Source organism: Panthera leo, chromosome B4, assembly GCF_018350215.1.
Source record: "Panthera leo isolate Ple1 chromosome B4, P.leo_Ple1_pat1.1, whole genome shotgun sequence".
In the NCBI taxonomy this organism is placed as follows: domain Eukaryota; kingdom Metazoa; phylum Chordata; class Mammalia; order Carnivora; family Felidae; genus Panthera; species Panthera leo.
In genome coordinates, this window is record NC_056685.1 from 40,273,932 (window position 1) to 40,289,483 (window position 15,552).

Here is a 15,552-nt window from a genome sequence, read left to right on the forward strand (position 1 = left end):
TTGGCTGTTCTCAGAGAGCAGCTGGAGACACAGTCTTAGCGAGGTAGGAGGTACTACACTAAAAACCACAGCTGTGTTTCCTCTGGAAAGAGGCAGCAGAGGGCACTATAGAGTATGGCTGACAAGAGGGAGGCCATTGCCACAGTGAGCTGGCTGGCATCCTGTGTGCTAAATCAAGTGCTTACATGAAACCTGGAAGTCAAGGGATGCCTGGATCCAGCTCCCTTCCATGAAGAAGTTGAAGGATTTCCCTGAGGGCTGTCACAGTCTGTCAAGTCCCAGCTTTCAGGCTTGTTTTTAATGAGCCATTAAGCCCACAACAAGGAAAGGCCTTCTGTGTGAGAGAATGGAAACTCTAAGTCTGAATAAATCCTCATTCCTCCATTGACTCGCTGTGAAGCTGTCCATTGGCAAGTGTCAATAGGAGTGAGTCACTCACATAGACAATATTAAATAATATCTTAATAGTAAGTTTAGCCATGCAGGTTTTACTTGGGCACATTGTTTTTTTTTTTAAGTTTTCTTTTTTTGTAATGTTTGTTTACTTTTGAGAGAGAGACAGAGACAGAGTGTGAGCAGGGGAAGGGCAGAGAGAGGAGACACAGAATCCGAAGCAGGCTCCAGGCTCTGAGCTGTCAGCACAGTGCCCGACATGGGGCTCAAACTCACAAGCCATGAGATCATGACCTGAGCCGAAGTCAGACACTTAACCGACTGAGTCACCCAGATACCCCACACTTGGGTAAATTCTTATTGGTAACTGGAGAGCAAGGTTTATTCTAAGTCTTCTGGGTCAGACAAGTGTCCACTGTATCACTGAGGAGTTGTTATTTTCAGAGATGAGACTACCCTCTTAGAAAACAGATTCACACAGAAAACTGTTAGTCTGTATAAATTATAGTAAAGAGCTGTGCTTTTAAGCCATGTTTGAGAACATATAAGTTCCTCAGTGCTGTCCTTAAGTATGTGTGTCAGGGACATCACTTTGTTGTTTGGGATTTTTTTTTTTTTACACATAGACTTGGGGGAGGGATAATCCTAGTCAACCCAATTCTAATCAAACCCGGTCAATGCTTTAAAAAAAAAAGGTCAGGAATGAACACAGTGTCAGCAACCAGCTTGGTGCAAAGCACTTTGAAACTTAAGTGCTGTGTCACCAATCATTTGTACAAAATGGCAGCCATTGTAACATGGAGACTTCTCAAATCATTTAAATTTGAAGTCAGAATGCTTTATAGGTATTGGGTTGTTTTGTTTGTCTGTTGGATGCAAGCAATTTGAACAGAATTCTGGAGAAATTCTGCCTTAGGAGGATATTAAAATGACTTTGTATTCTCTGAGAGAGGCCGTCTCTCTAGACAAACTGAAAAGACAACTAGAAAGATGAGGGAAGCTCACTAGAACTGAAATCACATCTGGGTTATTCACCAGCTGCATAATCCACAGATTTCTTGTTAGATGCAAATGTGACTATAACTCATATTTCTTCAATCTATCATTTTCTCTAGAAAGCATAAAAGGGCTGATAAATGGTCTGGCAATCAGCTGAACCAGGACCCCAAGGTGAGTGGTGTTCTTAATCAGTAGTAACTCATTGCTCACAAATTAGGTGATACAGGGCTGTGCTAGCATGAAGGGAAGAGGTGCAATACGGCATTTATTCAAGAAATTCAGACACAACATTGCTATTAAGGACTCAGACCTAAAGTAACCATTTTTTTTCAACATGGTTTAGATCAATCAGATTTTTTTTTTAAATGTCCCAGTCTTTCCTACGCATGTAAGCAAATGCCTAATAAATGGAATCAATCCCTTGGTTAGTAAAGTACTATAGACAAGTCATGTACATATGGAACCATTTATTACTCATAAGTGATATTTGTATCTCACATATCAAACTTGTGGGTGATAAAAGGTACCATTCAAAGTTCCACATAATGTAAATTTTCTGCTTTTGATATTATACTGTAGTTACATGAGACACAACCAGTGGGGGGAACAGGATGAAGGATACTGTGGGTCCTTTGTACTATCTTCCTATTAATCTATAATGTTTTCAAAATAAAACATTTTTTAAATGATACATAGATAATAAATTCCAGGCTTAATGTCAAAATACTCTAAAGTAATCCCAGGAATTACTTCTGCAAGTTTTTAATCATGCTTAGGAGTAGCTGACAGACACAGATCCCAGAAGAGTATGAATTTGTTTAGATTCAGTATTGGGACTTAAAGACTATCCTTTTGTTGACTGAGAGTGGTATTTCATGAGTTTTCGTCAAGCCCAAAGAGCTTGGATTTCTGATGGATACACAATTATGATTAAAGAGCAGTTCTTTTAAAAAATTCTTCATAATTTGTTATCATTTACATCTTCCTTATTTATCACACCCCACCTTGAGTATGCAAAACCAATAACCAAAATTTCAATTTTATAACAGTCAATTTCAAACTTTTGGACTGTGACCTACAGTTTAAAAAAAATCTTTTAATCAGATTCCAGTATACAAATACATACTCTCTCCCCTATAAACATACTTAGATAACTAAATAAAATCTCATAAAACAATACCTATACTTCCTTCTTATGATGAATACTAATATTATATTTCACTCTACTCTATCCTGTCTTTTTCTGGTTCATTTAAAACATAGCCATTCAACTGATTCTTTAATCCACTAGTGGGTTGCTATACATAGTTTCTGAAACATTACACACTCTTACAGGTAATAAGATACACCTGCAGTGATAACAATGATATTTTACATGACTATATACCTGCATATACACAAGCACATGTGTATAGATATAGATTTTTCAGCATGTGTAGACCATGATAATTTCCAGCTAAAATGGTCACTGTCTCATGTATTCCCAGATGGGAAACCAGGGCAAAGGTTCTAAAACCCAACATTAACCAGGACGCTGATGCCCACCCCCCTTCTCCCACACTGGCATTGGCTCTCTATGCACAGTATGGAGTTTTCCAGTTTGGATCAATCTGAGGCCCAGCTCTCTAGGGATCAAACTCAGTAAAGGGAAACATGGGAGCCATGTTTCCTGAGAAAGCACCAGGCAAGGCCAGCTGAAGCTACTTGGCTACCAAGGAAGATATAAGCCCTCTGGGGGACTTCACATCTTAGCGGAAAAAGCAAAGATGGGAGCAGGAGGCATCAGAGGTCAAACTGCAACCCTGACAATTATTAGTTGTTGAAGTTGGACAAGTTAGGTGACCATACTTAGCATCAGATGAAAATAATAACAGTTTACAACCATTGATCTCTACAGGATCAAAAAAACTAATGCATGAAAACCACCCAGCACCATGCCTGGCACAAGGTAGGCATCTAGTAAGTATCCATTCTCCCCTTGTGCTCCATGGCCTGAAGAAAGCAGAATCTCTGCTATGTATCTCGTGTGACAAAGGTCCCAGAACTCCCAGTCAAGAACGCCAGACAGTTGGTCCTGGAGTTTTACACACAAAAATATCCAAACCCTTGTCTCTTATCTCAAGGTATTTTGCTTTATTCTAACCACGGGCAATGCCTATTCCAGCTTCTCTAGTTTACAAGACCATTCCTATAGACAGACATGGTGGAAAGAAGAGCTACCTGGTTCCTGCCATTGGTGAAACCTTTTCCTCAAAGGAGCACAGCTCTTGGCCCTTTCTCCAGAATGGCCACTACTTCCTCCAACTACAGTAGACACCCACAGTCTGCCCGGTGTCCTCATCCACCTGGCTACTGAGGGAACGTCCTGCTGGTACAGCGTGATCTCGGCTCACAGCCACAATTGCTGGCCCAGGGCCCTCCGCCTAACCCAAAGTGAGCCAACAGGCCTTTTTCATTCAGGACCAATCAAGTAGAAAGCTCTAAGTTGTAACACCCATGAGCTATTAGTAGGACTGTTTACATCCAATGGAGAAAATCTGTAGTGAAACAAATATGAGAAAGAACCAGAGACAGGAGATAAACAGGAGTCCCTATTTCCATTGTCTCTTAGGCTAGCCACATGCCTGCCACTAGGTTCCCCCGACACACCCCAGAACACTTATGATAAATTCGTTTTGTTGTTGTTGTGTTTTTTTTTGCTTCAGCTAGTTCATGTTGCACGTCTATCACTTGCAACTGAAAAAGTATTAAAATACACTAACCCACTAACTATGCTTCGCTTTTCAAGGACAGTGCTGCAGATGGCAAGAGATTTAAATTTGAAATATAAGTGTCTCTCGTGTCACTTGTACTTTATTTCCACAGACGTTGACCCTTTCAACAACTATTTATTAATATTCTACTATGTGCCAAACATTGTCTCCTTGAATCCTCACAACAACATCATGAGGTACGAGTTATTACCACCATTTACAGCCAAGGGAAGGAAGACTCAGGGAGTGAACTACCCAGTCCTACAGCTAATACATAATGCTGTCCATCCTAAAGGATGCTATTTTTAAGTGCTTATATTCTTTGTAGTCTCTCTTTTCACCAGAAGGACCAGCCTTTATTCTATCTTTGGCTTTCCAAGAGCCTCACCATGGGGCCTATCACCTGCAGTTTCCAACTTCCTGAACCAGAGGCTGAGCCCTCCTTTCCAGAACTGCCTGCTTCCATGGTCAGCCTCACAGTGTTTGACCATATAAACATGCAATCGCCACCCAACACCGCTCAACATCTCCTGACTTGGGTCTTTATAGAAAACCAGAGAAAAGAATAAGTCATGAAGTTGAGGGGGAAACGCATTTCTCAGGCATGATTTTTTTTCATCAGGTATAATTCATTTGCCCATATCAGACTTAGGCCCTGGAGAAGAGCTTAAGTAGGAGAGAAAGGGAGCCACCCCAGCACAGCTCTGAAGCCATTCCCAGACTCTGTAGTTCCCAGATCTGTCTCTGGAGGGAAGTTGCATGTGTGGTAAGGGGAGGAGAGAATAGAGGGTAAGGACTTTGGAAAGAAGCGTGTGAAATGTACTCGCAACCGGGATGAATCGCCAAACTACTGCCATGTGGGAACTGAGCCCTCTTCTTTAAAACCGTCTCACCTGGGAATATCTTCTTCGATTGTTGCACATCCATAAAGAAACACGATCACCCCGATTACAGAAGATGGGATGAGGAATGATGTATATAATCCCAGCCAGGCAAAATACAGTCCAATTTTTTCTCCAAAATACTTTCTGTAAAAGAAAGAAAATCGCAACACATAGTAAGAACATCATATACATTCCACATTTCTGTTTGTTCTAACCTGACAATGGGTTGGCATAAAGGAAAAGAGATGGAAGTTAGATAGCGAAACAGGGACCTCGGCACAAAGATCAACGGGTCTCTTCTGATATGAATTACGTTCCCTTGGAATCACACACACACACACACACACACACACACACACACACACCTGCCCTGGCTATTCCTGTGCCATAGCTGCAGGAAGGAATCCAGCCCTAACAGCAAACTGAGAATATGCCGTAAGTTTTGGCATCTTTACCGGACAAACATGAAGGACACATCATCATCTCATAAGTACTGCAACCCACAAAAAAACCACACCTTTTCAGAACTTGCTTATATGAACAAAACACACAAAGTATATAGTTGAGCATGTATACTTGTGTACACAAACCATAAAACCCATAGAAAAAGGACTAGATGCATTTTGGTAAAATATTAGCAGTGGTTTCTCTAGCTGACAGGATGATGGGTGGCTTTTTATTTATTTATCATCATTCTGCATTTAAAAAAAATTTTTTAACATTTATTCATTTTTTGAGAGACAGAGCATGAGTGGGGGAGGGGCAGAGAGAGACAGGGCGACACAGAATCCGAAGCAGGCTCCAGGCTCCGAGCTGTCAGCACAGAGCCCAATGTGGGGCTCGAACCCACAAACTGTGAGATCATGACCTGAGCCGAAGTCTGACACTTAACCGACTGAGCCACCCAGGCACCCCTTATCATTCTGCATTTTTAAACTACTTTGTTAATGAATTATTTTCATTAAAAAAAAAAATCTTTTTAAAGAGAAAATTAACCAGCCATTATCTTTTTGATCCCCATTCAGGAATGTAGTAAATTATCACACCAAGTCTCTAAAAAGGGATTTTTTTCCTTTAAACAAATATTGGTTACGGATACCTGATGAGAAAACTACAAGTAGATTTTACTTCTTGAGAGCCTCTGACATAAAACTCAGGAGGGACAAGGGAGTGCAGCCCAGTCTTTGATGTGAGAACGAAAGAACAACAACAGACAACAGAATCTATTTCTCTACTACCAGAGGTGCTGACTGCAAGGACATGGGGCTTCCACCCTAATGGCAAGAGAAATCTGGATAATCTGTGACATCAAACTTCCCTTGAAGTTTCCATCAGGGAGTGGAAGCTGCAAGGTAATCATGTGAACTGAATTGAAAAAACAAAAGCAAAAACAACAACGACAAGCCCCTCCCAGGAAAGATGGGACATGTGAACACTTTCAGATTTGGCAGAGCATGGGAAGAAAAGGCAGACACCATAAAAGTGGGCACAAAGAAATAGATATAATTTTTTAAACCTTAAAGGTTGAGTATAGGTTAGCATGACATGGTAGAAAAAATGGCAGCTCTAGACACAAGAGGGCTTTGCGCTCACTCATAAGATCCTAGCCAAGAACCGCCACTCGGTACTCAGGACGACGGTAATGGGCAATGTCAGAAGCTGGAAAGGGCCTCCTTAGTTGCAGAGAGGCATGAAAGCACACCATCTCCCAGGACCATCTCTTATTCAAATCACTGAGTGACAAGGATCAGCAGTCTGCAGTGAGGGAGGGGCAGGAGAGAGACCCCCCTGCAGCAAAGGACTGCTGACAGCTGACGGTGGAAAGGGGACAATGAGGACAAACTGTCAGCACTTCCAGGGCCCACATGAAGCACATGGTAATAGCATCCCACTGCTGAAGGAATGTGAAGCCTGTCGTATGCTGCAGATGACTCTCACAACAACAAAATCCAAGCCGTGCCCAATCTGACTAGGTTGACTCTGCTCCCCTCATGACAGAAGAGGTATAAGCCCATTTCAGTTTTTCTTATTTTTTTTAGATTTATTTATTTTTTTGAGAGAAAAATAGACAGAGAGCACACTAGAGCACACAGGCGGGGGAAGAGCAGAGAGAGTGAAGGAGAGTCCCAAGCAAGGCTCCATGCTGTCACCACAGAGTCCGACATGGGGCTAGATCTCACAAACCATGAGATCATGAACTGAACTGAAATCAGAAGTCAGCTGTTAAACCGACTGAGCAATCCAGGTGCCCCAAGTCCATTTCTAGGTGTAAATACCACTTACCTCAGTTTCTATGTCCTTTCATACACAATGTTCAGAAAATTCAATAAAAAAAAAAATCCTGAGTTACATAAAAAATTAAACATTCACTGTCAAGAAATTAGGAAATCAACAAAACCAAAGTTGCCCTAGATGCCAGAATTATTAGGGACTTTAAAGTAATTATAATTCATTTTTTAAGGAAGAATCTAATGCAAAAGATAGGCAACATGCATGAGAAAATTGGGAACTCCCATAGAGAGACAAAAATACAAAAATGCAAAATGGAATTGCTAGAGGAAAAAAAAAGCAATAATGGATATCAGATATGAGAAACATCTTTATTAGAGTGCCTTAGCAGGAGACTAAACACAGCTTAGGAAAAAATGAATAATTCTGAATATAAGTCAACAAATATTATCCAAACTAAGACACAAAGAGAAAGAAAAGAAGAAAAATATAGCAATCAAGAGCCATAGGATAATATCCTAGGGTCTATCATATGTAACTGAAGTCCCAGAAAGATAAAGAGAAAGAGACAGAAGAAACACGTGAATGGATTATGGCTAAAAAAATTTTCCAAAATTAATCGAAAACAATAAAACACAGATCCAAGAACTCCAGAGAACCCCAAGCAGAATAAATATAAAAACAAAAACAGAAACCCACATAGCTAGACAATATCATAATCAAACTTCTGAAAAACAAAGATAGAAAATCTTTAATTAAGCTGGGGTGAGGGTGAGGGTGAGGTGGGGAGGGTATTATATGCAAAGGAACAAAGATAAGATTTATAGTCAATTTCTTGGCAGAAACTATGCAAGCCAGAAGAATAGAGTGTCAACCTTAAAATATGGAAATTAAAAAAAAAAACAGTCAAAGCAGAATACAGAATATTATGTGACATAGTGCTTCCATGGGGGATAAAACTAGTTCTTTGGAAGCCAAAACTATCTTAGGTAGCTTTCAGGTGGTTTTTAGGTCTCCAAAGGGCCACAGTACATAAACAGATACATAGTATATACATGGTATTAAAATTTCATGTAGCAATAATGGAATAAATGCAGAGAAACACTGATACCAAGCAAAAATAGTGATAATGTCTTATGGAGTTTATAACATATGTAGGAATAGGATAATAATAGCACAAAAGACAGGAGAGAAGAAACCAAGATATACTGTTGGAAGGCCCATACCCTGTGTTTGAAAGGGTATAGTATTATTACTTTTTTAAAATTTATTGTCAAGTTAGCTAACATACAGTGTATACAGTGTGCTCCTGGTTTTGGGGGTAGATACCCGTGATTCATCACTTCTATACAACACCCAGTGCTCATCCCAACAAGTGCCCTCCTCAATGACTATCACCTGTTCCCCCCACCGCCATCAACCCTCAGTTTGTTCTCTGCATTCAAGAGTCTCTTATGGTTTGCATCCCTCTATGTTTGAAACTATTTTTTCCCCTTCCCTTCCCCCATGGTCTTCTGTTAAGTTTCTGAAGTTCCACATATGAGTGAAAACATGTGAGATCTGTCTTTCTCTGACTAACTTATGTCACTTAGCATAATATCCTCCAGTTCCATCCACTTTGCCACAAATGGCAGGATTTCATTCTTTCTCATTGCCAAGTAATATTCCATTGTATATACAAACCACATCTTTTTTTTCAATATATGAAATTTATTGTCAAAATGGTTTCCATACAACACCCAGTGCTCATCCCAAAAGGTGCCCTCCTCAATACCCATCACCCACCACCCCCTCCCTCCCACCCCCCATCAACCCTCAGTTTGTTCTCAGTTTTTACGAGTCTCTTATCCTTTGGCTCTCTCCCACTCTAACCTCTTTTTTTTTCCTTCCCCTCCCCATGGGTTTCTGTTAAGTTTCTCAGGATCCACATAAGAGTGAAAACATATGGTATCTGTCTTTCTCTGTATGGCTTATTTCACTTAGCATCACACTCTCCAGTTCTACCCACGTTGCTACAAAGGGCCATATTTTGTTCTTTCTCATTGCCCTGTAGTACTCCATTGTGTATATAAACCACAATTTCTTTATCCATTCATCAGTTGATGGACATTTAGGCTCTTTCCATAATTTGGCTATTGTTGAGAGTGCTGCTATAAACATTGAGGTACAAGTGCCCCTATGCATCAGTACTCCTGTATCCCTTGGGTAAATTCCTAGCAGTGCTATTGCTGCATCATAGGGTAGGTCTATTTTTAATTTTCTGAGGAACCTCCACACTGCTTTCCAGAGTGGCTGCACCAATTTGCATTCCTACCAACAGTGCAAGAGGGTTCCCGTTTCTCCACATCCTCTCCAGCATCTATAGTCTCCTGATTTCTTCATTTTGGCCACTCTGGCGTGAGGTGATATCTGAGTGTGGTTTTGATTTGTATTTCCCTGATAAGGAGCAACAGTTGAGCATCTTTTCATGTGCCTGTTGGCCATCCGGATGTCTTCTTTAGAGAAGTGTCTATTCATGTTTTCTGCCCATTTCTTCACTGGGTTATTTGTTTTTCGGGTGTGGAGTTTGGTGAGCTCTTTATAGATTTTGGATACTAGCCCTTTGTCCCATATGTCATTTGCAAATATCTTTTCCCATTCTGTTGGTTGCCTTTTAGTTTTGTTGGTTGTTTCCTTTGCTGTGCAGAAGCTTTTTATCTTCATAAGCTCCCAGTAATTCATTTTTGCTTTCAATTCCCTTGCCTTTGGGGATGTGTCGAGTAAGAGATTGCTACGGCTGAGGTCAGAGAGGTCTTTTCCTGCTTTCTCCTCTAGGGTTTTGATGATAAACCACATCTTCTTTCTCCATTCATCAGTTGATGGACATTTGGGCTCTTTCCATAATTTGGCTATTGTTTATAGTGCTGCTATAAACATTGGGGTACATATGCCCCTATGAATCAGCACTCCTGTATCCTTTGATAAATTCCTACTAGCACTATTGCTGGGTTGTAGGGTAGCTCTATTTTTAATTTTTTGAGGAACCTCCACACTGTTTTCCAGAGTGACTACACCAGTTTGCATTCCCTCCAACAGTGCAAGAGGGTTCCCATTTGTCCACATCCTCACCAACATCTGTTGTTTCCTGAGTTGTTTATTTTAGCTACAAAGCTGTAATCATCAAGACAGTACAGTACTGGCACAAGAACAGACACATAGATCAATGTAATAGAATAGAGAACCCAGAATTGGATCCACAAATGTATGGCCAACTAATCTTTGACAAAGCAGGAAAGAGTATGCAATGGAAAAAAGATGGTCTCTTTAGCAAATGGTGCTGGGAGAACTGGAGAGCAACATGCAGAAGAATGAAACTGGATCACTTTCTTATGCCATACACAAAAATAAACTCAAAATGGATGAAAAACCTAAATGTGAGACAGGAAACCATCAAAACCGTAAAGGAGAAAACAGGCAACAACTTCTTTCACCTCAGCCACAGCAATTTCTTGCTCAACACATCTCTAAAGGCAAGGGAAATAAAAGCAAACTGAACTACTGGGACTTCATCAAGATAAAAAGCTTCTGTACTACAAAGGAAACAATTAACAAAATTAAAAGGCAACTGACGGAATGGGAGAAGATATTTGCAAATGACATATCAGATAAAGGGTTGGTATCCAAAATCCATAAAGAACTTAGCAAACTCAACACCCCAAAATCAAATAATCCAGTAAAGAAATGGGCAGAATACATGAATAGACACTTTTCCAAAGAAGACATCCAGATGCCAACAGACACATGAAAAGATGCTCAACATCACTCATCATCAGTGAAATGGTATAATATTATTTTAAGGTAGAATGTGATAAATTAAAGATGTTTTCTGGTAAACCCTGGAGAAACCACTAAATTTTTAGGATAGGTATAATTAATAGGCCAAAATGGGAGATGAAATGAAATCATAAAATATATTCATTTGCAAAGAAGGCATGAAAAGAGGAAAAACAGAAATAAACTACAGAAAAAACAAATAAAAAACAAAGATGGTAAGATGGTAATTTTAAAATATAGATACATTAATAATAACACTAAATGTAAATGTATAAGAAACCTACTTTAATTATAAAGGCATATATAGAAGAAAAAGTAAATGAAAAAAGACATACCATGCAAACATGAATCAAAAGGAAGCTGGGACACATAAAGAAGACTTCAGAAAAAACAACATTACTTGGGATAAAGAGGGGCATCAATTAATGATAATGTGGTCAATTCATTAAGAAGGCCTAATAATCCTAAATGCATACAGTAAAATGCATACATCAGCTGCATACATCAAAATACATACAATAAAAACCAATAGAACTAAAAGGATGAATCAACAAATTTTCAAGTATAAATTGGAGATGTTAACACTTCTCTCTCAAGTAATGGAGAGAAAACTAGACATAAAATCAGTAAGAATATAGATGTCACTACACACTAACTTGACAGTCCACTAAGCAGCTGAAAATACATTCGTTTCAATACACATTCACCAAGATAGTCCATATTCTGAGTCATAAGGCTAATCCAACAAATTTAAAAGGATTGAAGTAATGAAAATTTTATTCCCTGACCACAATTAAGTTAAACTTTTTAGTTTAGTTGATTTTTGTCAACAGCAGCAAGATATCTGAAAATAACCACAAATACTTGGAAATTAAACAGCACCCTTCTAAATAACCCAAAGAAGGGACAAAGAAGAAATAAAGGGAATTAGAAGGTATTTTCAATTGAGTGAAAAGGAAAACACAACATATCAAAAATTGTGGGATGCTGTTACAGAAATACTTCACAATTTATAGCAATTAATACTTGTATTAACATAAGAAATCTCTGAATCAAAATCATCTAAGCTTGCACTTCAACTAGAAAAAGAAGAACAAATTCAATCCAAAGCAAGAAGAATAAAATAAATAATAAAGCAGGGACCAGAGGTCAGTGAGGAAGAAAGCAGAAAATCAATAGAGAAAGTCAATGAAACCAAAAGCTGGTTGTTTGACAGGACCCATAAAAGTGATAAATGTTCAGTCAGACTAATCAAGAAGGTGAAAGATAAAACACAAATTACCAACATGGGGAATGAAAGAAGGGACATCACTACAGATCCTATTTTCCATGACCATGTGATACTGTTAGCTGCTTCCTCATGGGTGTGCTCATCTTGCCTCCCCCTCCACTTCACACTGCCCACCTCTGGAAGAAGAGCGAGGAACAGAGAAGGCAGGAGGCACATAAGACATAACAAACACAAACTGCCCTAGTGCTCTTGTCTTGATTGTTTGTACGGCCCCACTTTAAATTCTCACGATATCTTTTCCAGGTGAGAAAACTAAAACTCTCTGGATAGATAGACTTGTCCAAGGTCACATGGCTAGTGCAGAGCAAAGCAAGAGCTTGATCCCTTGTCATCTGACCCCTCCATGTCCATTGCTCTTGCCAGGATAACAACAGAAGCCATAGTGACTGAAATTTATTGAGGACTGATTGTTTGCCAAGCTCTGTTCTAAGAGATTCTAAATAATGTCTTATTTTTCAGTCCTCACAACTCTATGAGGTAGTATGCTATTACCCACCAGTTACAGATGAAGAAACTGATATACAAAAAGATGAGCCACATGCAACTAAAAGATTACTCACATAGCTAGTAAGAAAGCAGAGACAAGATTCAAATCCAGTGGGGCTAACTTGAGATTCTAGCTCTTCACCTCCATAGTATACTGACTTCCAGGAAGGACTTAGAGAAGGAAAGGAAATGGTTGGGCAAGGGGACACACCCAGAGAAAACTTGCTGAGTTGGAGAAGGACAATATATAGCTACTTATCCATCCCCCTCCCTTGCCATGTTCTCACTTTTTTTTTTCCAGCTCTGAAGCCAGACCACCACAGCATCCCATCTGAAGCATATTCAGAGACATAAGATTTCCCCAACCACTCTCTTAACCCATATAATCTACAAATCTCTTCTCCTGTTGTTTCCCAAACTTATGCTTAAGAAGCTGATCTGATAAATTAAACCTTACTGGGGTACTTCATCACTTCTTCCAGGAAAGGAATTACATTCCAAGCTTTATGGAAACACAATACCTTCACCCCTTAAAGGAAGGGGTAGGGTATTTTGAGGGGCTCTTCTAACTGTCCTACCTAAGCAATTTACTCCTCTTTTTACCATAAAAAACACTGCTGGTCAGAGAGGTGGACAGGAAGCCTGAATACAGAGCCTAGATGCCTGGAAAAGGAAGGTGGGAGGGTCAAAAGCATTAGGGTAAGAACAGATGGAACAAAAAAGGAAAAAAAAATCAATTATGTCATTTAAGGAAAACAGTTTAGTAGAGTCAAAACTTCAGATGCCTTCAGAAGCCAGGCAGGAAGCATAAATGTTTGATGCAGACCAGGCATGACCAATCATAGCATCTCCAGTGGAACACTAGAGGGCTTAGGTCTGTCTTCAGGGACCAGTAACTACTCAGCTCCAGCAGTCCAGGGTGACATGTGAGAAAATGGGACCTGAATTGCCAGAACCTAGATTTTTCAAGAAAAGCTGGAAATCTGCATTTCTCCTAATTTTTCAATGTTGGCAACTAACTCAACTGGAAAAAAATGTGCGAGTCAAACAAAAATATCCAAGGACTGGACAATATCTATGGAATTATCATCTGGTGCCCCCTCTGGTAGAGCAGAGATCCCAGAGCAGGGGCTTGGAGTGGGGAGAGCTGGGCATGAGTGTGCCCTCTTCTGCTTCCTAATTTGGGAAAGTCTTCCACTTCTCTAAGCTTAATTTTCTTTCCATTTAAAATACGTTAGTGCGAAAATGAAATGAGTAAGGTATAGGAAGACATGGTGAGCAAGTAATAAATGCTGGAGGACACAGGAAGCAAGTAATAAATGTTACCTATTGTTGATGATGTTACTCTAAAAGTCCACGTGGTCTACTACATTAAAATGAAAAACTTCTCTTCATCAATGGTACTATTAAGCAAGTAAAGAGAATGGCCAAGGAACAGGGGAACAAAATATTTGTATACATTTATACAACAATAGACTTGTATCCGGAATACATAAAGAATAGATCAATATGAATTAGGAATCCAATAGAAAAATGAGAAAAAAAACTTTAAGGAACATTTCATTAAAAAGATACCTAACTGCAGCCTCCAGTGAACTTACCACCAGAAGCACTGCTGACTCCGGTGAACACATTGTCCGAAGTACTGCTGCCTTCAGTGAACCCACTGCCCGAGGCAATGCAGCCTCCAGTGAACCCAGTGCCCACGGCACTGCATCCTCCAGTGAACGCATTGCCTGCGGCACTGGAGCCTCCAGTGAAAAGGCTCGCGGCAGTGCATCCTCCAGTGGACCCAGTGCCCACGGCACTGGAGCCTCCAGTGAATACAGTGTCCGCTGCACTGCAGCCTCCAGTGAAACCAGGGCTCGCGGCACTGCATCCTCCAGTGAACGCAGTACCCGCGGCACTGGATCTTCCAGTGAACACAGCTCCTGCGGCACTGCATCCTCCAGTGAACACAGTGCCCGCAGTACTGCATCCTCCAGTGAACACAGTGCCCGCGGCACTGGAGCCTCCAGTGAACACAGTGCCCGCGGAACGGCAAACTGCAGTGAACCTAGTTCCTGCGGTACGGCAGCCTCCAGTGAACCCAGTGCCCACGGCACTACAGCCTCGATTGAATCCCGTGCCCTCGGCACTGCAGCCTCCATTGAACCCACTGCCAGAAGCACTGCATCCCAGTGAACCCAGTGCCTGCGGCAATGCATCCTGAAGTGAACCCAGCCCGTGGCACTGCACACTCCAGTGAACCCAGTGCCCGCGGGACTGCAGCCTGCAATGAACCCAAGGTCTGCCGACTCTACCCTCCAGTGAAGCCAGTGTCCCCGGCACTGCACCCTCCAGTGAAGCCAGTGCCTGCCGCACTGTACCCTCAAGTGAACCCAGTGCCCGCAGCACTGCAGCATGCAATGAACCCAGTTCCAGCTTCTATGCAATCTCCAGTGAACCCACTGCCCGCAGCACTGCAGACTCCAGTGAACTTACCACCCGAAGCACTGCTGCCTACAGTGAACACACTGTCCGCAGCACTGCTGCCTTCAGTGAACCCACTGCCCGAGTCAATGCAGCCTCCAGTGTACCCAGTGTAGCGACACTGCAGCCTCCAGTGAAACCAGTGCCCGCGGAACTGCGGCCTCCAGTGAACCCAGTGCCCATGGCACTGCATCCTCCAGTGAAAGCATTGCCTGCTGCACTGGAGCCTCCA

General features: G+C 41.0%; 1 protein-coding gene across 1 annotated transcript in view; it reads right to left on the reverse strand.

Annotated features, from left to right (window-relative positions):
• ANO2 (anoctamin 2) overlaps positions 1–15,552 on the reverse strand; it is a 319,011-nt gene that overhangs the window by 157,923 nt on the left and 145,536 nt on the right. Inside the window, exon 11 of the mRNA XM_042948267.1 lies at positions 5,039–5,173. Within this exon, the coding sequence (XP_042804201.1) occupies positions 5,039–5,173 (135 nt within the window). The remainder of the gene's footprint in view (positions 1–5,038; positions 5,174–15,552) is intronic.